This window comes from Seriola lalandi, unplaced genomic scaffold, assembly GCF_002814215.2.
Source record: "Seriola lalandi dorsalis isolate HSWRI2012SDOR001 ecotype SW California unplaced genomic scaffold, Sedor1 jcf7180002054563, whole genome shotgun sequence".
NCBI classification, from domain to species: Eukaryota; Metazoa; Chordata; class Actinopteri; order Carangiformes; family Carangidae; genus Seriola; species Seriola lalandi.
The window spans coordinates 851,518-872,376 of record NW_019525116.1 but is presented as its reverse complement, the minus strand read 5'-3'; the positions used below and the strand labels follow the sequence as shown (position 1 = coordinate 872,376).

The 20,859-nt window shown below is 39.9% G+C and overlaps 2 protein-coding genes across 4 annotated transcripts in view; one reads left to right on the top strand and one right to left on the bottom strand.

The window, feature by feature from the left end:
* The window catches only part of syt5a (synaptotagmin Va), a 14,749-nt gene extending 10,201 nt beyond the window's left edge, over nt 1-4,548 (top strand). The window contains exons 6-10 of the mRNA XM_087176643.1: nt 1-169; nt 292-459; nt 565-682; nt 802-935; nt 2,205-4,548. Of these exons, the coding sequence (XP_087032769.1) occupies nt 1-169; nt 292-459; nt 565-682; nt 802-935; nt 2,205-2,414 (799 nt within the window). The 3' untranslated portion in view covers nt 2,415-4,548. The remainder of the gene's footprint in view (nt 170-291; nt 460-564; nt 683-801; nt 936-2,204) is intronic.
* A 2,254-nt stretch (nt 4,549-6,802) lies between these two features.
* On the bottom strand, nt 6,803-19,136 carry tnnt1 (troponin T type 1 (skeletal, slow)). 3 transcript variants are annotated; one of them, XM_023416268.2, is made up of 15 exons: nt 19,053-19,136; nt 13,993-14,020; nt 13,849-13,862; nt 13,665-13,742; nt 13,337-13,354; nt 10,720-10,740; nt 10,206-10,227; nt 10,020-10,080; nt 9,120-9,236; nt 8,825-8,902; nt 8,191-8,304; nt 7,988-8,097; nt 7,346-7,436; nt 7,157-7,197; nt 6,803-7,048 (listed from the first exon to the last, which is right to left on the bottom strand). In XM_023416268.2, the coding sequence occupies exons 2-15, from the start codon at nt 14,016-14,018 to the stop codon at nt 7,003-7,005; spliced, it is 837 nt and encodes a 278-aa protein (XP_023272036.2). In that variant the 5' UTR covers nt 14,019-14,020; nt 19,053-19,136; the 3' UTR covers nt 6,803-7,002. The 3 variants fall into 3 exon arrangements, with proteins under 3 accessions (XP_023272036.2, XP_087032767.1, XP_087032768.1); XM_087176641.1 differs by lacking the exon at nt 10,720-10,740 and having other exon boundaries at nt 19,053-19,135; XM_087176642.1 differs by lacking the exons at nt 10,720-10,740; nt 13,337-13,354 and having other exon boundaries at nt 19,053-19,134.
* Nucleotides 19,137-20,859: the final 1,723 nt, after the last annotated feature.

The following is a 20,859-nucleotide window of genomic DNA, read 5'->3' as shown; positions in this document are numbered from 1 at the left end:
GCTGATAGTGGGCATCCTTCAGGCTCAGGACCTCCCAGCTATGGACATGGGCGGGACCTCAGACCCTTACGTCAAAGTCTACATGCTGCCAGACAAGAAGAAGAAGTTTGAGACCAAAGTTCAGCGCAAGAACCTCTCTCCGGTCTTCAACGAGACCTTCACTTTCAAGGTCTGTACATCGACGCTTGAGATTATGTCAAACATCAACAGTTGTGAACTTGAGTTTGAAGCATCGGATTCTCCCCAAACAATCTAAACCACTTTTTAAAAATACTCTCCATACCTCTCCAGATTCCCTATAGTGAGCTGGGTGGTCAGACTCTGGTGCTGCAGGTTTTCGACTTTGACCGTTTTGGTAAACATGACGTCATCGGCGAGATCAAGATCGCCATGAACAGTATAGACCTTGGACAGCCGATACAGGAATGGAAAGATCTGGTTGGAGGAGAGAAAGAGGAGGTACATGATTTTGTTAACACATTTTATAATGATTATTACAGTCACTACCAACATTTCACTGTGCAAAATGACAGATCATCTATGTTTATGTTTTGCCCCTGACAGCAAGAGAAGCTGGGTGATATCTGCATTTCCCTTCGTTACGTCCCCACGGCCGGTAAGCTAACAGTGAACATCATGGAGGCCAAGAACCTGAAGAAGATGGACGTCGGAGGACTGTCAGGTGAACACAACACAAACATACTGTATACTTTCATTCATGCTGGCACTGCAGACTGACACTGGTAATGGATGGCAGCGATGGTATCCCTGCCGGTCTGATATCATGTCTCTCTGTCTCAGATCCCTTTGTTAAAGTGGTGCTGCAGTACAACGGCAAGCGACTGAAGAAGAAGAAGACGTCAGTCAAGCAAAACACTCTGAATCCTTACTTCAATGAGAGCTTCAGCTTCGAGATCCCCTTCTCCCAGATCCAGGTTTGTACACTTTCTTTTACAACAGGGGGTTTAAGTAAATGGTTCTAGGAATTAACTTTGTGTATCATAATTTTTTATTTCCATGGAAAGTAGATTTGCCCTCATCAGTTATCCATAAACTTCCATAACTTCCCAATATTTCCCTTAAATCAAGTATTTTCACCATTAGATACTTAGCTAAAATATTTGAGCTAAAGTAACTAAAGTATTACGAATTCTGTTTTGACTGCATCATTAGCCATGGCTCCAGGAATGAAAGTGTTGGTTGGTTGGTCCAACACTTTGACTCCACCACTGAAATATCTTAACGACTGTTGAATGGGTTTCCATGAAATGTCACAGTTACCCAGAGGATGAATCATCATAACGTTGGTGATCTGACTTTTCATTTTGACTTGTCCAGCACTTTGGTTTGTGTCCAAATAATTGAAAACTATAAATAGTCCCACCAGCACCAGCAATGCTTGTTATGTTTATTGCTAATTAGCATTAAATAATGCTAAACTAAGATACTAAACACAATAAATATTATTATTATCTGCTTAATAACTTCATGTTAGCATTCTCATTGTGAGCACGTTGACATGCTGTTAGCATTTCGCTCAAATACAGAGCTGCTAGAATGGCTGTAGTCTCTTAGTCTTGTTTTATAAACATGATGGTGGTAACTTCCGAAACACTTGGCAATTCATAATAAGTTGATCTTGAATAAAATAAATATTTGCACTTTGGAACTGTTTGTTACAGCTGCTGCTGAAGAAGTAATAAAAGAGATGGTAGGGTGCTGCTTTCAGGGGAATTTGTGAATCTTCCTTCTTATTTTGGGGTCATTGCTTAAAATAACAATAATTTAACAACTGTAAAACAAAATGTAAAAAGCCTGAATATTGCAGCTACTTTTGAAGCTATGCACCTGTGAAGTTAAACTGTAGCATTAACAAACCTCCCCTTCCACTTATTGTTGGATGTTTAAGCTTCACTGTGCAGAGTGAAGCAGAGGTTGACACTAAGGCTGTTTTCACTTTCATCTGCTGAGGAGGAAAGTTTCTCTGAGCACATCCTAAATCTCAATTTAACACTTCCGAAAACATCAAACTGGTCCAGTCTACACAAGTGTGCACATACAATGAGAATGGACATCATGATACTCACATTATGTACATTACTTCCAACCGTTAGCCTGATTGAAATACATACACATAACAGAATTTGGATACATACAGTAGACGTTGATCTAACGGCTTCTTCTTCTCTGCTGTCTCCACACAGAAAATCCAGGTGCTGATCACTGTGTACGACTACGACAAGCTAGGCAGCAACGACCCCATCGGCAAGTGCTGGATTGGCTATGGCGCCTCAGGTGTTGGGCTGCGCCACTGGTCAGACATGCTGGCCAATCCCAGGCGTCCTGTGGCCCAGTGGCACACGCTGCTGCCTGAGGAGGAGGTGGATGCTGCTCTGAAGGCCCCTATTCGTTAAACACACTCTCACAGACACACATGTATACAGCATCATCTGCACAGTTGGGGGTTGTCTTTCTTTTGAAACCAAACAATCGTAGGTTTTATAGAATGACCTGTAACTTGAATAGTATGTTTAACGCCAGCATTCATTTTGTAATGTTATATTTTGGGATCTCTTTGTATGACTACATGTGTGCTTTATATTGTATTGAATACACCCTATAGAAATGCATACAAATAAGTAATGTGCACTTTCAACACACTCACATTCATACAAACACAAGACAGCTGAATGCATATGTTTGTGCACTGGCTCATGTATACTCGAACTGCACATTTACATGAATGACCAGTTAAATGACTCACAATTAAAGGGGTACTCCAGCAATTTCATAAAGTTGACAGACTCACAAGAGTCAAATAAAAACAAATAAAAAAAGAATTGTTCAAATCAGTGCAGCAGATATATAGTCCCAAAAATCCTGGATCCTGCACGTCCCATAATGCAGCTTGATAGTCTTTAAAAGCCTTTCTGTAAGCCCTACCTGCCAGGTGGTGAACATATTCATCAAACTCAATGCCCCCAGTTCACAAACACAGTCTCAAGAACATTTATGGGATAAGCCTGATGACACTAGCAGTCATTTTCTATTTTAATTAGTGTGCTCAACATGAAAAATATCACCTTTCTGGACTGTAGGGCCTCCATAGAGTAGTACCCCCCTGGGATGAGTAACCTTAACTTCATGTGTAAAATTGGTGGCGTATCTCTTTGCTGTTTATTTTCTTGACCACCTAAACTTTACTGAGCTGGACCTCCTTCCTCCTGTCAAGGCTAAACAGATATTTTTTTAGCATCACTTTACTGTAGTGTGTTAAATTACTTTTAATACTGTGGTATGATTAGAGCAAGTGAGAATCAGTAGCTGCTGTTTCACTCTATTGGTTTGTTAGTACGTCTCCAAAGCTAAAACTGTTATGTCCCTTCCTTTCTTAATGGTTTTGCATTCATTCACGTGGGAGATTCTCGACAAACAGCTATGACCTGCAAGGCGAGGGTCACATGACCAACAGCTTAGTCAAGCTGGCACAAGCGCACATGAGCTAAACTGCTAGCATGTTTGGTGCCCTGTTAACTAGCCTGCTATTAGCAGTGCAAGCTTTTATTGGGATGTAAAGAAAAAGTATTACGTTTATTATCTAATAATTACTGTTATTTCTCTCGACATTGTGAACAGAGCTGATGGAGGCAACAGACGCACACATTAAAGAAGTTGAGGGAAAATAGAACTGTTATATAGAAAATGAAAAGCAACTTATTTTGAAACATGAAGTTTGCATCAAAACTACTCAACAAAATAATTTGGCAGGTTGATGAACAGCTTCACTGCATTTTTCTCTTTGCTGTTGTTGATTTTGCACGGATCATTGCATTGTGCACTTCTTCACCGATGAGTCCTGCAGTACAAGTAGAGCCGCTAAACGTGTCGGTATGCTAGCTTTCGTCTTTCCTTAGTCACGTGACCATCGCCTTCCCACTTTAACTCCTTCCAACATTTGTAATTGTCAGTAATGCTGGAAGTTTTATCTCAGTTTGCACTTGGACGACAGTTGTCCTCTTTTGTTCCATGAAGCAGACCAGCAGGTATCCTGGCAACTTAATGTGCCAGTGTCTGATAAGTAATGCTTTATAGATATAACTCATAGATAGGGTGGTGTTAGAATTTCCATGAGCAAATTCTCTTTGTTTGAGTAATACTGATCTGCTGCTGCAGAGCTGAGGTGTGAATATTCTTCTGCATTTTCCTTCTTCCTCATGTTTTCCTCTTGTTTACTCTGAAAACCCTCTCGTCTTCCAAACAGTCTAAGCCTGATTTTTTCCCATGAAGTTTGTATCATTTAGTTACATGTTTTTACTAATTGTTGTTCTGTCTCTTTGTGGCTCCTTCTGTGCTTGTGTTTGAATGAAAAGAAATGCTCGGAGTGAGTGTGCATATTGATGTGTGTGTGTGTGTGTGTGTGTGTGTGTGTGTGTGTGTGTGTATTGTATATCATAAAAAAAATGAAAGTCTGTTTGTGGTTACACTTTCGATGCATACTATGTGACTGCAAATAAATAGCTGAATAAATAAAATGTTTCCTAACAACGACAGATGGCTCGGCGGACAGCTGGATTTGCATGTGCACATAAAACCCTCATGTGCGAAAGTGATATCCTTTCATTTGCACACAAGCAGGAAGTCACAAACAGTCGCACCAGTAGAATCAGGTAAATGCATCTTTAGGGTTAAAGATCACAGTCTTCTGAACAATAAAAGACTTTTTTGTATCATGCTTCAGAGTGGGATTATTCCCTCTATTACAATTAGTGGTCATGTTAACTTTGTGATCAGAGGAACAAACCTTTCGTTGTAATTTTCTAAGTGTAACTAATCCTTCACCCTGTGATTATTGTCCCAGTTATCTAATTATGAATATGGAGGCTTTTTTCTGAACAAACAGTCCTTCACTGATACATTTGATTTCAGTGAGGTAACCGTGCGTATATGTGTATGTGTGTTGTGTCCTGATTCAATGCAATGAGTGGACTGGATTAACAGTGTGTCCTCTTTAGTCCTTGTCTCACGCAGTGAGCCAAACATGTGAGGCAGGAATTAGAGGGGGGAGGAAACATAATTACCACGGACAGGAGGGAAGAAGAAACAGTAAAGGAGGAAAACAGTGTGTGTGTTTTCCCTAATAAACTAAAAGTTTCCCTCAATAAACAAAAAGTTTCCGGTAATAGACAAAAAGCACAGATAAATAAACAAAAGTAAGAATGAAACTGGTTAAAAGCAATCTGCAATTATTTTCTAATTTATTTTATGACCCAATAACAAGATTTTAAAGCTAGAATAAGAAAATAACTGTGTGCTATATATTGGTTTTGGTGAACAGTGCAGAGCAAATATAAAAAATAATTTCTTAAATATAAAACAAAAATGGGTCAAAAGTGACTTTTTTTTGTTTAATTTATGACCCAACAGAAATATTGCTGTATCAAAATAAACATATATGGGTGTTTATAGAAATACAAAATAATAACTAACAACACACTGTCTTTGGTTTGATTGGTCATCCAGTGGTTTTGCACCCATATGTACTGGGAAGATTAAACACAATATTGTGTTTGTGCTTTACTAACTCATTACGGACAGCACTTGAAAGCATTATAACTTCGTTCCTCTGGGTGGAGTTATATGCCAATAAATCTACTGAAAACTCTGAGCTCATGACCCCCCTCCTTCTTCAGCCACAGCCATCCAAGGCTTGGCAGCTTTACATTTGTACAAATAAAAACCCATTTGCTTCCCTTGAGCCAGTTACTTTTATTAAATTCTAAAATATATACAATAAAGTAGCTAAGGTGGGTAATAACTTTACTAAATCCTAAAGGAGAATTACACTGAATCATTTATTCATGCTTATTTCTGTTATTTTCTGATACCTCTGGCACTCTGAATCCTGCTCGTTTCATGCAGCAGGTGGGATGAACTCTGATAAACCAGAAATCCACCACTGAAGCTAAAAGCCTTCACATGATCACAAGTCTTATGTAACATCCCAGACAGGCTACTGTGCAGCTATTAACATCTCTGCATGAACACCATTACCACCAGGACACAGACCAACACAAACAACAACAACCAGACTGGAGTTGCAACAGATCACACAATCCCATCCACACAATATGAGGGGCTATCAATGTGAAATGTAGTGTTGCCAGGGGGCCATTCACACCGTCGCTTTTAAAATATGTCTGCGTCAGAAAGCGTCCTTCACAGGCTTTAAAAAAGATTAAAGGGAAGACTTCTCTCCACTGGTAGGAAACAACCTCAATATTATATGAAGGATGCTGCACTTCAGAAACGGTACATACTGTGTCCTCAGAGCCTTTTGACTTAAGGTGACCAGATTTCTGAAAAGATAACCGGGGACATTTCCAGTTCGATGTTTTTTGACCATGGTAACTGTTGTACTATAATAAACTATGGTGAAGGACGACTGATAAAAGGACGACTCTTTACTTTTGAAGCAGTTGTTAAGTCCAGTTGTCTATCTATCTATTCCTCGATTTATATTATTATAGTCCATTGCAGACAGTTGGACAACTTCTTCTTCTTCACAATTTTTTGAAGTGCTGGCTGTGTTGCTATGGGTATGTTTGTTTTCGTTAAGTCCTAACCAATGATTGAGCCATCTGACCTTTTTTCTGCCTAGACACAACAAAAAAAGAGAAAAATCTGTTTGGATAACTCTATTTTGATGGTTTTAGCTTCTTTTCTGAAGCTGCTATAGCTAGCAGCCAGTCCTCTCTGTCAATGTCTATATAAAAATGCCACAGTGACAAAACCAACACCAAGATGAGTGCATGTAATTTTATTATCAATACATCTTATCAAGAAACATTCAATATCTTTCATACATACAGGGAAGGCCTAACGAGTGGCTCTGGCACTAGAAGACCACAGAGAGACCAGTTGTCATTCCTCCATTCCTACACTGCTTATCCTTTTTTCTTATCAGTGTGTATTTGATTTCTCTTTTTACGTATTTTTCCACCTTTACTTCCAGCGACCACCCACCTTCCCTTTGCCGTGGACCTTTTTACTGTGGGAGGAAGTGAGGAGGAAAGAGAGGGGAAATAAAGAAGGATGTAGAAACACATAAACAAGAAATATGCAGTTTGTCATAATTTGTATTAAAGCAACTACTCACAATTTCTGAGCATGTTGGATTCTGTTAAGCAGCACAATGATCTGCAGGGGGAAAACAAGAAGAATTTAGAGGTAAAAAGTAAAATAATTATGAAAGAGTTCAGTAAGTATCAGCAAGAACAGTGAATGTGCTTGATCATTTCATTCCTGTTATTTTCCTAAACATTTCTGTGAGCAGTCACAGTAGTACCTCATATTTCTGATGTTTCATGTGCTCCATGAAGTCAAACTTCTCAGACTCCAACTGGTAGATCCAGTTCCACATCTCCTGGGCCCGTTGCCTTGGAAACACAAAGATGAAATTTGGAAAGGATGTAGAGCTTTTTTTTTTTTTTACCTGTTTTGAAATTAATGTGATAATAACCATAAACCATCTAATTGTGGAAACAGAGTGTCTTATTGTGGAAAACAGGCCTCTCATTTGTAGCTGGTCACTATTGATTTTGGTGGCTGGAATGACAACGGTTGCTGGAAGACTTTATCAGTGGCAGCCAACTAGCTAATTAAACTACTGTTGGCTTCATTTATTTGTTTTTTTTTTTGCCCAGGACCATTTTTTGTACCAGAACAAAAAACTGCAGTTTTTGGCACTATGTTGGCTTCATTTTTCAGCTGCTGTCACTTGGACAGGTCTGACACGCTTAGTTACGGTTGCTATGCTATGATTGGACAATTAATATTTGAAGAAGGGGGTTAAGAAAACGGTCAAAGGTAAAGCCTATGTTGAGTCTATATTTGCAATTTAATACAATACACTAGTTCAATCACCTTTCAGGTTATCAATAACCAGTTTAAACCTGCTGTAATGGTGTAGCAATTGGAGAAAACTCACTTGAGTGCATCCTCCCTCATATTTTCGGTGGCTAGCGGCTGCCGTCTGTCAGCCAGAGTTTTCTTCTTGATCTCTCTGCCTGTCAGACGCTTGCCCTTTCTCGACTCAGCCTGGGGCAGAACATACACAGTCCACAGTCATCCTCTGTGTCATCATCTCCTAACTATCATCATCACAACTGAGAATAACAGGCGTTGTCTGACCTTGGCCAAGAAACCTCCAAAGTTTGCTCCCATGCCTGACAGCACTTTCTTCTTCTTGGCGTCATCATCAGCCTTCCTTTTGGCCTCCTCTTCTTCTTTTCTGTGACGCTCCTCCTGTCAGATGAAGAAGGACGGAGTGATAAAGGAGCCGGAAAACCATGTTCCATTATGTTTGGAGAAAATTATTTGTAGACCGGGGCATCTCTGTAGCACCACAATATGTCGTGACACATTTTATCTTCATCAAAAAATTGCAGCTACTACAATTTGGATATTGCACTTGGCCACATTGCAATTTTGATAGTATTTCGACTAATTGTTCAGCCATTCTGTGTTGTATACTTCCAAGGGCTTGAGTAGCTTTTTATACACTTTATGCCTAAATATATAAATGAATAGAAATAGTGGTTCTACATAGTTTCATAAAATGAAGAAATACAATTATATTACAGTTTAGTCATCAAATATGAAAATTTTATTATGTGGCAAATTTTGTAACACACTAAGCACAACTTAAAAACACATATGCTTTAAATAATGTAATAATGTTCAGTTTGTTTATAGCCTAGTTAAAGTATAATATAAGTGTAAAGTAATATAAGTGTGTATGTGCATGTGTGCATGTGTGTTATACCGCAATCCTGTTCTGTCTGTCCTTCTCCTTCTCTGCTCTGACCCTTTGGATCTCTGCTCTCTCTGACCGACGGTGCTCCTGATGGAAAGCAAACCAAAGAAGCCATCATTATAATGCAATGTAATAAGAAAGTACACTTACTTAAGTATAACACTTATGTAGCTTACTTACATAAATGTACTAAATGTGCTGGCCAATTTCAGTTTCCGTTGATCAGGTGCATGACATCACATTCATGTTTCTGTGCTGTTAGGAAACATCTTGTTAGGAAGTGTTAGTATCAGAGTGAACTTACAATTCGGTCCTTGAGGCCGATGAGTTCTTCTTCATCCTTCTTCCTCTGCTCGAAGTGGACATCAATCAGAGTATGCAGCTCCAGTAAGTCCTTCTCCATACGCTTTCTGTGGATGTCCTATTGGAACAAGAGAGTGTAAACAAAAATTTGGTTGATTTTAAGCTGATCATTTTATCACTGCTACATATGTTGGGTTCTGTGTGTATCCAGGCCTGTGACCTTTTGAAATCCATTCACAGCCATTCTGTTTGCTCTAACTTCCTTTGATTTATTTTGAAAGTGTATAAAAGGATTTCTGTATCTGAATTAAATAAAATAACCTCTGCCGTTCTGAAGTTCTTTAGCTTTACAAGTTATTAGGGGTCATTTGTTGTTACAAGGAGATAGATTTGTGTGTTGTCAGCATAGAAAGTAACCAAGTGACAGAATGTGCATACAGAACAAAAGTGGTCCAAATATTGACCCCTGTGGAACACCATATATGACCCAATGTATTAAATTTACTGGAATGTATTAACAATTTTTGTACTGCCACTCAAAAATGAGTGGAACCAGGCAAATGCTGATCCTCCTGAGACCAATAAGGTTCTCAAAATGATCTAAGACAGTGTCCTGCTCCACAGTGTCAAAGGCGGCACTCAGGTCTAGCAGCAACACAGTAAGATCCAAATCCATGGCAGATCACTGACCTCGTCAGCCCAGTTTCAGTAGTCTGGATTTGAACCCAGTCTGAAACTGATCACTTCATCATCACAGCCACTGGAAGTTTATCTCAAGAGGTGACATTTTGTTCAGGTAAACTGAGGTGACTTCTTACACTACAACACTGACAGCTGTTCTGAAAGAAAGAAAGAATAAATGAAAGACTAATCTGGCTTAATCCCCTTTTTCATAACTTACATCAAAATCCACCCTCTCTCCCTCAGGAATCTTTGGAGGGGCAAGTTGAGGCACCATAGGCCTGGAGAAAAGAAGGAAGCACAAAACAAAAAGATCAAATATCAAAATAAGATTAATAACATTTTGGACTGAAAAAACAAGAACTACTGCAACCAAGCACAAATAAAATGGTGTGACTGAACATACTTGGGTTTGGGCCGCTCCTCCTCTGTTGAAAGAGAAAAAGATTAGTAAAAAAAAAAAAGATCAAACGATATGAATGAAAAATGTTTTCCTTCAAACATATGAAAGGGCAAATAGGGAATCTGAAAGCAGTCAGGTTATAAAGCTATTAATGTGACTGACAACACAGCAAGCGTGGGACTGAGAAAAGAAAAGGCAACATGAAATAAAGCAATAAGTAGTTAAGAAAAAACATCATGTTTATAAGATTTCTAAAACATTTTCTAATTATGGTCTGGAAGGTATGGCTGTTTAATTATTTAGGAGACCAATTACTCATACTCTAAAACACCGCTTTCAATATTGTATATCCTACATGTGAGTTAAACCAGTCCAGAGACCTGAACACGTGTAAATTAAATATGTTAGATAATTAATTTGGGGAAGAAATATTTCAGTCAACCAACATGGTGCTGAGCTTGAGGAAAAAATGATGGGTTTTACTCTTCAGGGAAACACACTAACAACAATTCCTCACCTTCCTCCTGAGCATCTTGATCTGATGTACCAGCCACATAAAGATAGGATGGAAGATGATGGGACAAAATAACACATGGAGCATCAAGGCCATTAATGATGGGTGAAAAGCACAAATGAGGAAAGCAAGGAAAATAGAAAATGTGAGGTGAAGGAGAGGGAGCAAGGAAGAAAGGATGGGATAAGGAATGGAAGAACGGTAGGAAGGAAGGAGTGAAGGAAGGGAGGAAGGAAGGAAGGATGAAAGCAGATTGAAACAGATACAGATAGATACAGAACGAAGAAATTAAGTTGTAAAGAACCAAAGGAGAGAGGAAGGAAATAAACACACCAGGAGATCATGAAGCAAAAATGGAAGGAATGGGAAAACAAAGTGAAAAATTAACAATAGAGAAAAAAGCATGTGGACAGAGGGAGAGATGAGGTGTGGAATGATTGACAGAAGGCCCACGTTAACATTTCATATTGCACAGGCAGCAAGCTTAAAGAAAAAGTTCAGCATTTTGGAAAATACTTTCTTGCCAAGGATCCTTGAAAGGATCGATACCACTCTTTTGTCTGCATGATAATACATCACCAAGCAGTCGGCTTAGTTAGCTTAGCTTAGCACAAAGTCTGGAAATGGGTTACCATTGTAACTAGGTAACAAAATCCTCCCATGAGCACTTCTAAAACTCATTAAATAACACAGTTTTAGAGGGGGGGCAGCTAGCTAGCTGTTTCCTCATTTTGGACTCTTTATGCTAAGCTAAGCTAATCGGCTGCTGGCTGTAGTTTCATATTTATACAGACTTGGCAGGAAAGCAAATAAGTGCATTTTCATAAATGTTGAACTGTTGCTTTAAAACTATCATTCCCCATCATGCGATGTCAGCCACACTATTCAGTGACACTAATATGTACCACCCAATGTGGCTGTAGGGAAATGTAGTTTTTTGGAACATTTTGTAGACATTTATTATTACAGAATGCACATATGGATAATTTTGTACATCTAGTTTGAGTTTTATTCACACAAACATTTCTCTGAGGTTGAATTTATCTTACTTGTTAAGTTAAAGGGGGGAACAGGGTAACATCGGTGTACTGTACAGTGTCAAAGGAGGTTTATAATTGTCACTGTAAAATGTGCCAATTTGAGAGCCCTTCAGTGGCACTTGTCCCCTTTGGGGGCCCAAGGCAGTTGCCTGGTTTGCCACTACTGATGGTGCACCTTTGGGCCCAGCCAACCAAGATTTAAATCCTCAGAGAACATCTTGTAGAAGTAAAACTCACAGCAGGTATGTGCATGTGTACAATAATGAATGTCAGAATACATACAATGATTGCAGTTGTAGAAATGAATAACACCATGTACAACTATTTAAGGCAAACCATGTTCCAAAGCGGAGGTTGCATACCAGTACGATATGTTTATGATCTTGGACTGGTCAGTCTACATTTGTTTAACTGTCTTTAAAAGTTAGACATGACTCTCGGATAACTGAGCTGCATACCGAAGCTATCCCAAACAAACCTACAAATTGTGTGTGGACTACATGTACCTCCAGGCTGGGAGCAAAGCATTGTATCACTGGTTACTAGTTTAAATCTACAGAAAACCCATTTTGAACAAATTAAAACACATGGCTAGATAACTTGCATTTTTGTATGACAATGATTAGTACGAAAACAGACTAGTGCCTTTGTGGCTCCATTGGTTGATTTTTTTGGGCCACTTGGTGGCAGCAGAACAAGCTGAAAGCACATCATAAACAAGCATTATCCTCTTATACAGTTGTTAGCAAACACTAGAGTAACATTAGCATTCATTTTGAGTCACGTTTTTATCCACATGGAAGATGTTGGTCCAATATTCACCCTCCTTTAACTCTGTTTTGGTCTCCACCAGCTCCTGAGGGAAGTTTCTGACTATTTACCTGCTAAATGCTCCACATCGTTCAACCAGCTGATCACTAACTTGAAAATATTTGCCTGATGGTTGATGAGGTTAGACAAACTGAATTAAAACAGCTTAAAATACTTACACTTTCCATAGAGCTCATGGAAATATTTGAACATTTTCTGTGTGGTCATGATTGTGAGTGACATCTTTCGCCTTTAAGAGCCATCTGATACATTGTTTTTATAAAAATATTGATTACTGCAGCATTAAATAGATTATGATAATTCATCCTTAATGAATATATTTAATTCTGAATCCAACATATTGACTTAAGTGGACAAGATCATAAACATATCATGCTTGATTTCTTACACTTTTACAACACTGGCTGCAACAGCAGGCAATGAGAAAAGCAGTAAAATGTTCACAATGCTGACAAAGGCATGATCAAAATGGCAATGGAAATATGCTTAGATGTGGCGTGACTTTTGTCCTTACATATGGAAAAGCACTGTATGGCTAATGAAGGTGTTCACTACTTACATTTAGTATTAAAATACAATGCAGGTAAAAGATATATCTAGATTTTTTAATCAGAGGCCACGTGTGATTTTAAATTTAGAGCAAATAAAATGTTTCTTCTTCTAATGACATATCTTGATACAGGTTCCACCTGCATTTGTTTTAGCTAGCAATAAATGGCATCTAAAAATGTGACTCATGATGACCTTACCTTGGTACTCTTGCTGCTCTGATAACCCGGACCAGCAGTGTCAGCCAATGGAAAAGCAGGATAGAGGAGGAGTTGATAGGTCAGAGTTAGTACAGCATCACCCATAACTCACACAGTTATGAAGAAGGAGAGGGGGGAAGACTGCTGGGCTCAATGAGAGCTTGTTCAACAGGGAAAGACCATTTTTAACATTTTTTAGCATTTCAATTTTTGCACCGTCTTTTCAACACATGATAGGACAAGTTTTATCCCCAGACTTGTGATACAACCGTCTTGCGATACAGTCTTGTATGTGAGCTTTGCCTTCTTGAAGTCTTCCAGACCTTACCTTCTCCATCCTCCTCCACCTGCTCAGTTTCCTCCTCCTCCTCCTCCTCAGGATCGGCCTCCTGCTCCTCTTCAGCCTCTGGGATGAAGGAGACCCAGAGAAATTAATATAGTTTCATGTCTGATATAAATCTTCATTCACTGTGACAATGTTGTGTGACAAATATGGACACGACTGAACTTACCCTCTGCCTGCTCCCTGGAGAGACAAGGAAAGGACAGGAAATATAGAAACATTGTTTATCAGTTAACAGCACAGTTGATGCATTTACGCTGGAAAGAACATGTGACTTCAAATGATCGACAGTGATGGATGCTGCTCTACTCACTCGTATTCCTCTTCTACATCTGACATGGCTGCAATAAAGAGAAACACCTTTTCAATTGACTTGCTTGACAGAATAAAAAATACAAAAGAGTGACAATATTTTGAAGAACTGTTGTAAAGATTCATTACTAAATAAGATTATCAACCATCTATATAAAGAATTACCGGACAAAAATACATGCTGTCCCTTTTAATGGTTGCTTGCCCAAGGAAGTTGTCTTGAAGTCCTAGTTTTACTGACTACAACATAAAAGGAATGTTTGGTTACATTATAAATTATCATAAAGATATTATAATCTATTTATTTTAAAATACTGAGCAACCTAAATGCAGACTTGAAGGGCCGGCTCTGCATAAGTACTACATGAGTGAGTCGTCATCACTAAATCACAGGTGTCTATTCTCTTGTGATTAATCACGTTGGAGATAGAAAAAACACACGCACAAGCACAGACGGAGATAATGCGCGGTGAGATGGTTTTCGCTATAAATTGTCTCTCTGAGCTGCCATTGTCCTGACATAAAACCACACACATATGCACAGTGGGTGTGCGATGACAACTTCCTGGCAGGGGGCGCGGGGAGATTGATGGAGCGTCAACAGGTGAGAATGTGACAAGGGTTAAACACAGATAGACCTGGGCAGATAGGGTTTCTCTCACTTTCTAGTTTTCCCCACGCCACCTTCCACCTTTGTCCTCTCTCACAGTTTCTCCCTCTGTGCTGGTCTTTTCAACAAACTACATGACATGATTTACTTTGAAACACTGCACAGGTGAACAAGGTCAGTGCTGAAAGTCTGTAACTGTGGCTATTAAGATTTTACAAGGTGTACTCAAGTGTGTTGAAACTTAACACGTCTATCTTTACAACTGGTTTCACAGTTTGGCAAGTTAACTGAGCAACTGACAAGTGACTGATGAACTAAGCTTGACTGAGGTGCTTTGACACGAGTCCAAGGTCTTTGCCATTATTCAAAACCTCAGTGAAAAAAAGTTGCTTGTAAAGAGCAGTTTCTGTCAAAATCAGATTGTAAATCAGTAGAAAACTCATCAGTCGCCCCACCTTCTTTCTGTTATCCCTCAACACCCCGTCGTACCCACCCATCCTCACCCCTGTCTATCTTTCTATCATCAGGAAGAATTTATAATGGCCCTGTGACTGTGTGGTTGAATTTATAGAGGCGGTAACTGTCGTCAAAAGCTCTGCCCTCTTTTTGCTGTCTGTTCTCGTGCCCACTGCCGTGCCAGACCTTGCCGCTTGGCATACCATGTCCTTTCAACGGGAAATCAGTACGCCTCCAATCTTCCATGAAATGTTGTTGACCTTTCCTCTCTCTGTGTTTAGATCGTACAGACAGACTACAGTCTATAAAGCAATCAGCTCCAGCTATGACAGTTTTTTCCATTTCAAAATTGTTTATCCCTTATTTCTTTTCACTGTCATGGGCATGGTAAACATGAGCATGGGCAAAACAGAAAAAGTCTCTTAATGGAATAGCTTTCTGACAAGATTGATACCACTCCCATGTCTGTACGGTAAATATGAGGTTACAGCCAATAGCATGTTAGCTTAGCTTAGCAAACACTGGAAACATAGGGAAACAGCAAACACGGCTCTGTCCGAAGGCGCTCCTGAAAGCTACTAAGCCTGGCCAAGAAATAGTCTGGCTTTTTTTTAAACCTTCTGTTAATGTATTAACCACAGCAGCCATAATTTATATTTTTATAATAACAATGTACCAAATGACAATGTGAACATGTGGAACAGATTGCTTGTTGTGAAGAACCTACAGAGAGGAGGACTTCTTATCGGCTACACCACCAAACAGCAGACAGACAGACTAGCAGATAAACATTTAGCAGCTAAGGAGCCAAATATTTCCCTCAGGAGTTGGTAGGGACCAAAAACAGAGCTAAAAGAGATGAACTTAGATCTGCCAAGTGGCCAGAAATACTACACAAAAGCGCCAGTGTTGCTCTGTAACTGCTGGATGTGTATATAGCAACTTATGATAATGTCAGTGCTGTGTTCACAGCTTGTTTATGCCGCCCCCAAATGGCCCAAAAACTCTGTAATTGCGACTTTCTTACCTATGGAAAGAGCTACGCTAATTGTTGCCAGTTTGTGCACTAAGCTAACTGGCTGCAGTTGTTGGCTTCATGTTTACTGTACAGACATGAGAGTGGTATTGATCCAAAAAGTGTATATCCCATATAAATGTCAAACTATTCATAAATCATAAGATGATAACTAGTGAGTAAGTAGTTAGATAACTTATACTGATTTGAGATGATAAATCACTGTAATTTGCTTGTTTACGTGCTACTGCTGCCTCTCAACGCATAGGAAGAAAAGGCTGTTGCGTGCAATATCATAACTGAGGACAGTGTAAGCTAACTCAAAAGCAGCTTGACAAACACACTCGTCTGTAGCTAGCTATAGCCATTCACCTGTCAGAGATGATCCACACTGCGCAATGTCCAAAAAAATGCTGCTCCCCTCTCTGCTTTACAAGCCTCAGCCCTTGTCAACAGGACATGGCCACGCCCAGAAAAAAGACAGAAGTGATGGATGCTACGGCTGGTAGCTTCTAGAGACTGTAGCCTACTGCAGCCACAAGAGGGCAGTAAATTAGGATGCAAACAGGCATCAGAAGAACACTGATCTGATCAAGGTAAAAACATGAAAAATGCATCTGAAATTTCAAGGGACCTTTATCACAAGAATCGCTTGCAGTTCAGTGCCTTGCTCAAAGGCTTTCGCTTTAATCTTAAATGATGGGGGAAGGCCTTATTTTACTTAAAAGGTACATAAAGGTAAGACCTTTGAATGGAGGAATGGGGGCTGTAGAATGGGAGGGTGGGGAGAAATGACGGATGGATGAATGAGAGGTGCACATTTCATTGGGGGGTGGGGTGGAACCAAGGGATTAAGGAGAAGAGTCAAGTTCCAGCAGGCAACAGGCATAGGCCTTAGCGGGGTTAAATTTAGTCAAGGACAATGTGTGTGTCTGTAAAGTAAAGGAGAATGAGAGTGCAACAACATCTCATTAGTGTTTAAGACAGGCTATTGTAGGTTATTGATAGATTCTAGACAGGAGAGGAGAAGGAAACAGGTCGGTAAAATCCTTTTGAAAAAGAATCCAGCTGCAGGAAAAGTCCACTGCGCAAAATGATCAGCCAGGTCGTAGGATTTCTTTATTATGTGTGATATTTATTAAAAACTAACAAGCTAACACTTTTGTGTACAGTTATCTAGCTCTAGTAAATTAAATTGTTAGTTTGAACTGAGTTTAAGTTGTGTACTTGGGTGTTACACATCCTTGGTTTACTATATTCATGGGGATCTGTCATTGAATACAATCCCTAGCCCCTTACTTTACCTTAACCATCACAACTGAATGCCTAACCCTAACCCTAAAACCAAGGCTTAACCTTCAAACAGCGATTTAAACATGTGGAGTCCAGAATTTTGATCCCCCTAAAGCTGTCGGACATCACAAGTATAGTGAGCTCCTGGTTTTAGGACCCCACAAATGTAGTCAAACAAACCCCCCCCACACACACACACATATTACCAACTGCATAGATGACATTTGTCTATGCAGACACCTGTTTAATACCCTCCACTTTTCTCTGAGTGCTAAAGTTAGCTAGTCTTACCTCAGACTGATAGCATCTGTGTATGTGCCTGGCAGTTGCCACAGAGGAACAAAGTGAAGCGTGGCAGGCTACATACGCAGACACACACATGTACTGTACTCATAAAAGTCTAATTACTGTAGCTGTCAGACCTATGTCAGTGAGCTCTGAAAAAAAGATTTGCAAGCTAGCGAACAGCGCTGCGGTGCCCATACCAAATCAAAATACCAAAACCTTCGGATAATTTGGGCCATGTCCTGAATGCTTTTAGGAGAGCCTACGGGACTAAGAATATGGACACAGTTTGGCACAAGTGGCTAAGCGGGGAGAGTGTTAGTCATCATCCTTTGTCTCAGCAACAGAATGAAACCCAAACCCTGATACTGGACTTCAGGACATATAAATAATCTACTCCTGCATAATTCACATGCTATGTGGTCCTCCAAATGTTTGAAATTCTCCATGTCAGTCTGAGTGCCGGCTACACTAACACAGATACCACAGGCATATGGACGAGTGGATGCTGTAGATGCAAGAGGTGACAGTTCACACAAGTCATGTGTCTACAAACTCTTTTATGTTTGTCCATTGTATCCAACATATACTATCTATTCAGTATTTTAGAAAGGTTTTTTTTTTTTGAGAAACTTATGAAATTAAAATATAAGTAAACATATTCTGTCACTTATCTCTGGTAATATCTACTCATTCAGACACACTATTGCTAACTAACCTGCCACTCAGATGCAATGGAAGTGATATTATTCAGAGGAACTGTCCACATTTGTTTTGTAATTTGGGCGAAATGCCCTTTTAACTCTGGTTTACTTGTCCTAAGACACAGACTGGTCTGATATAGCTAAAAGATTTTAACAGTTTAATGATTGTTTTAACAGTGTTCAGAGACTAAAATGACACTAAAAGACCAATACAGCCATTACATTTTTGGAATGATTATATTGAAGGTAACCATTGATTTTTATCCATTTCTCAACAGTATGAAATTAACTTGCTAAGAGTTGAATCTTTTGTAAAGAAAGACTTCCTCGGTGGTGCATTCAGGGATGCTCAGACACCCAAGATTTGAATCTACTGCTGAGAACAACTATCAACTATTTATGCAATTGAAAAGTCAAGCTCAGCTGACATATACGCGTAATATTGGAAAGTACAGTAACATTGGGTTGAATTTAGAAGTTTTTTTGTATCAAAAGGGTTGCTGATTGGCCAGTGACTCTCATGACGGAGCATCCGTAAACACACCACTGTGTCTGTGACTATAGAAGAAGAGAAAACAGTGGCTGCCTGGAAGAATCATACATCAATGTCAGAATTGTTGGTTATATTTCATTCTACAGTCCTTCTATGACAGCATAAGCTAGAAAGGAAATATTAAAGAACAGACAGACAGACGTACCTGTGTGAAGGTGTGGTATCACCAACAAGAGACAGACAGAGGGACAGAGACAGGAAAGAGAATGACTATTGTACAGAAACAGAGGGAGTTTTATACAGAGGTGGAGGGGCAGTGTGTGTGTGTGTGTGTGTGTGTGTGTGTGTGTGTGTGTGTGTGTGTGTGTGTGTGTGTGTGTGTGGTGTCAAGGCTTGGGGCCACAAGCGGATTAAGCGGAGGCAGAAAGATGAGCACCTCGCAGGATTAGGGAGAACAGAGGGATGACCTCACTGGACAAATGGGGGGTGCCACAGGGCAGGTGGAGAGGGGCATGACAAAATGGAGAGGGAGGGTGTGACGGATGGAAGGAGAGAGATCTGGCAGAGAGGAACTGGAGGGGGGAGGAGAGGCAGTCTGTGAAAAGACTTGTTATTTTTCTTTGAGTGGTATCAAGCTTGTCATCAAAATTTTTTTTTGACCAAAAGTAACTCGTTTTTTTAGTTTTTACAGTTTTTTGTATAGATTAAACAAGTGGAGTAAAACATGCTAATTAGTGAGGTGCCGATTGACAGATTTTGTTGCTTTAAAGGTCAGATATTTTATATTTCCTGTGTTTTATATGAAGTGTTAATACCCATAAGAAGGTATATTTGTGAATAATAGAAGTATAGCACATTTCAGGTAAATACTCAGAGAACCCAAATCCTGCGATGTTGAATGGTGGGTCCAGGTCGGCTTGGCTTAGGGCATGGCTGAGGGTGGTGACTGATCTGTAGTGACATCACAAAGTTACAGGAGTCCCGACGGCTCATTCTAAGGCTCAGTTTCTGAATACAGGCTGTGTGCATTTCTCTGTGGACTGAGCGCTTTGACACTTTCACAGTATTAATAAAGAACCCAGACCTGCTTTATAATCAAAAAATCTCACTTTATACAAAATGGAACCTTTAGGACAGAGCTAGGCTAGCTGTTTCCCCAGCTTATAGTTTGTGTGCGACGCTAAGCTAACTGGCTGCTGGTGGTTGCTTCATATTTACAATACAGACATGAGAGTGTCAATCTTCTCTGTAGACACACCCACTTCACGACACAGCAGCCATGGAGAAACATGCGAGCGAAGCAAGCCAAACAGATGTGGATGCTCACGGAACAGTAGGAAGAGAGAGTTAAAAGAGGAAGAGGAGAGGGGAGTGACAGACAGAGAGATGAACAGAGCCGATCCAGAAATAGAGAAGTGACTGCTTCACTCATTTGTTTTTTCCATGAAAGGAGAGCTTTCCAGTTCACAGAAACAGCTCTGCAGAGGCTTTCTGACAGAATTTAAATGTTCCCCCTCTTATACACTATACAACTATGGTCAAAGGTATTTACTCAAGACATTGTTAAAATTCCCATTGGTGTTAGAGGCCACATTTAACAGGTACAGCAGTGTGTTAACATGAAAGACTTGATCTTTCTTGGTTGACCCTTTGACTCCAAAGAGCACATTTGTTAGGCAAAAAAAAAAAACACCATAACTCGAGGTCCACTTACTATCTCATGGTTGTCATCATCAAATGAACCTGATGAAGGCCAGAAAATGCAAGTAAGTGGACTTTGAGACCTAATTTGTCAAAGTAGTGTTCCCAAGGTCAAAAATTACTTTTTAGGGGCGTCGTGTAGCGTAGTGGTGTAAGCAGGCACCCCATGTGTAGAGGCTACAGTCCTCGCTGCAGTCGGCCCCGGTTCGAATCCCGCATCGGACGGCCTTTCGCTGCATGTCATTCCCCCTCTCTCTGCCTACCTGTTTCCTGTCACTCTCCACTATACTGTCCATTAAAGGCATAAAAAG

Coding starts and splice junctions, on each gene's coding strand:
- tnnt1 (XM_023416268.2), bottom strand. CDS start 14,018: ATGTCAGATGTAGAAGAGGAATACGA. Junction 7,437..7,987: donor ATGAGGGAGGATGCACTCAA/GTGAGTTTTCTC, acceptor TGTGTTTCCAAG/GCAACGGGCCCAGGAGATGT. Junction 7,049..7,156: donor ATCCAACATGCTCAGAAATT/GTGAGTAGTTGC, acceptor TTCCTCCCACAG/TAAAAAGGTCCACGGCAAAG.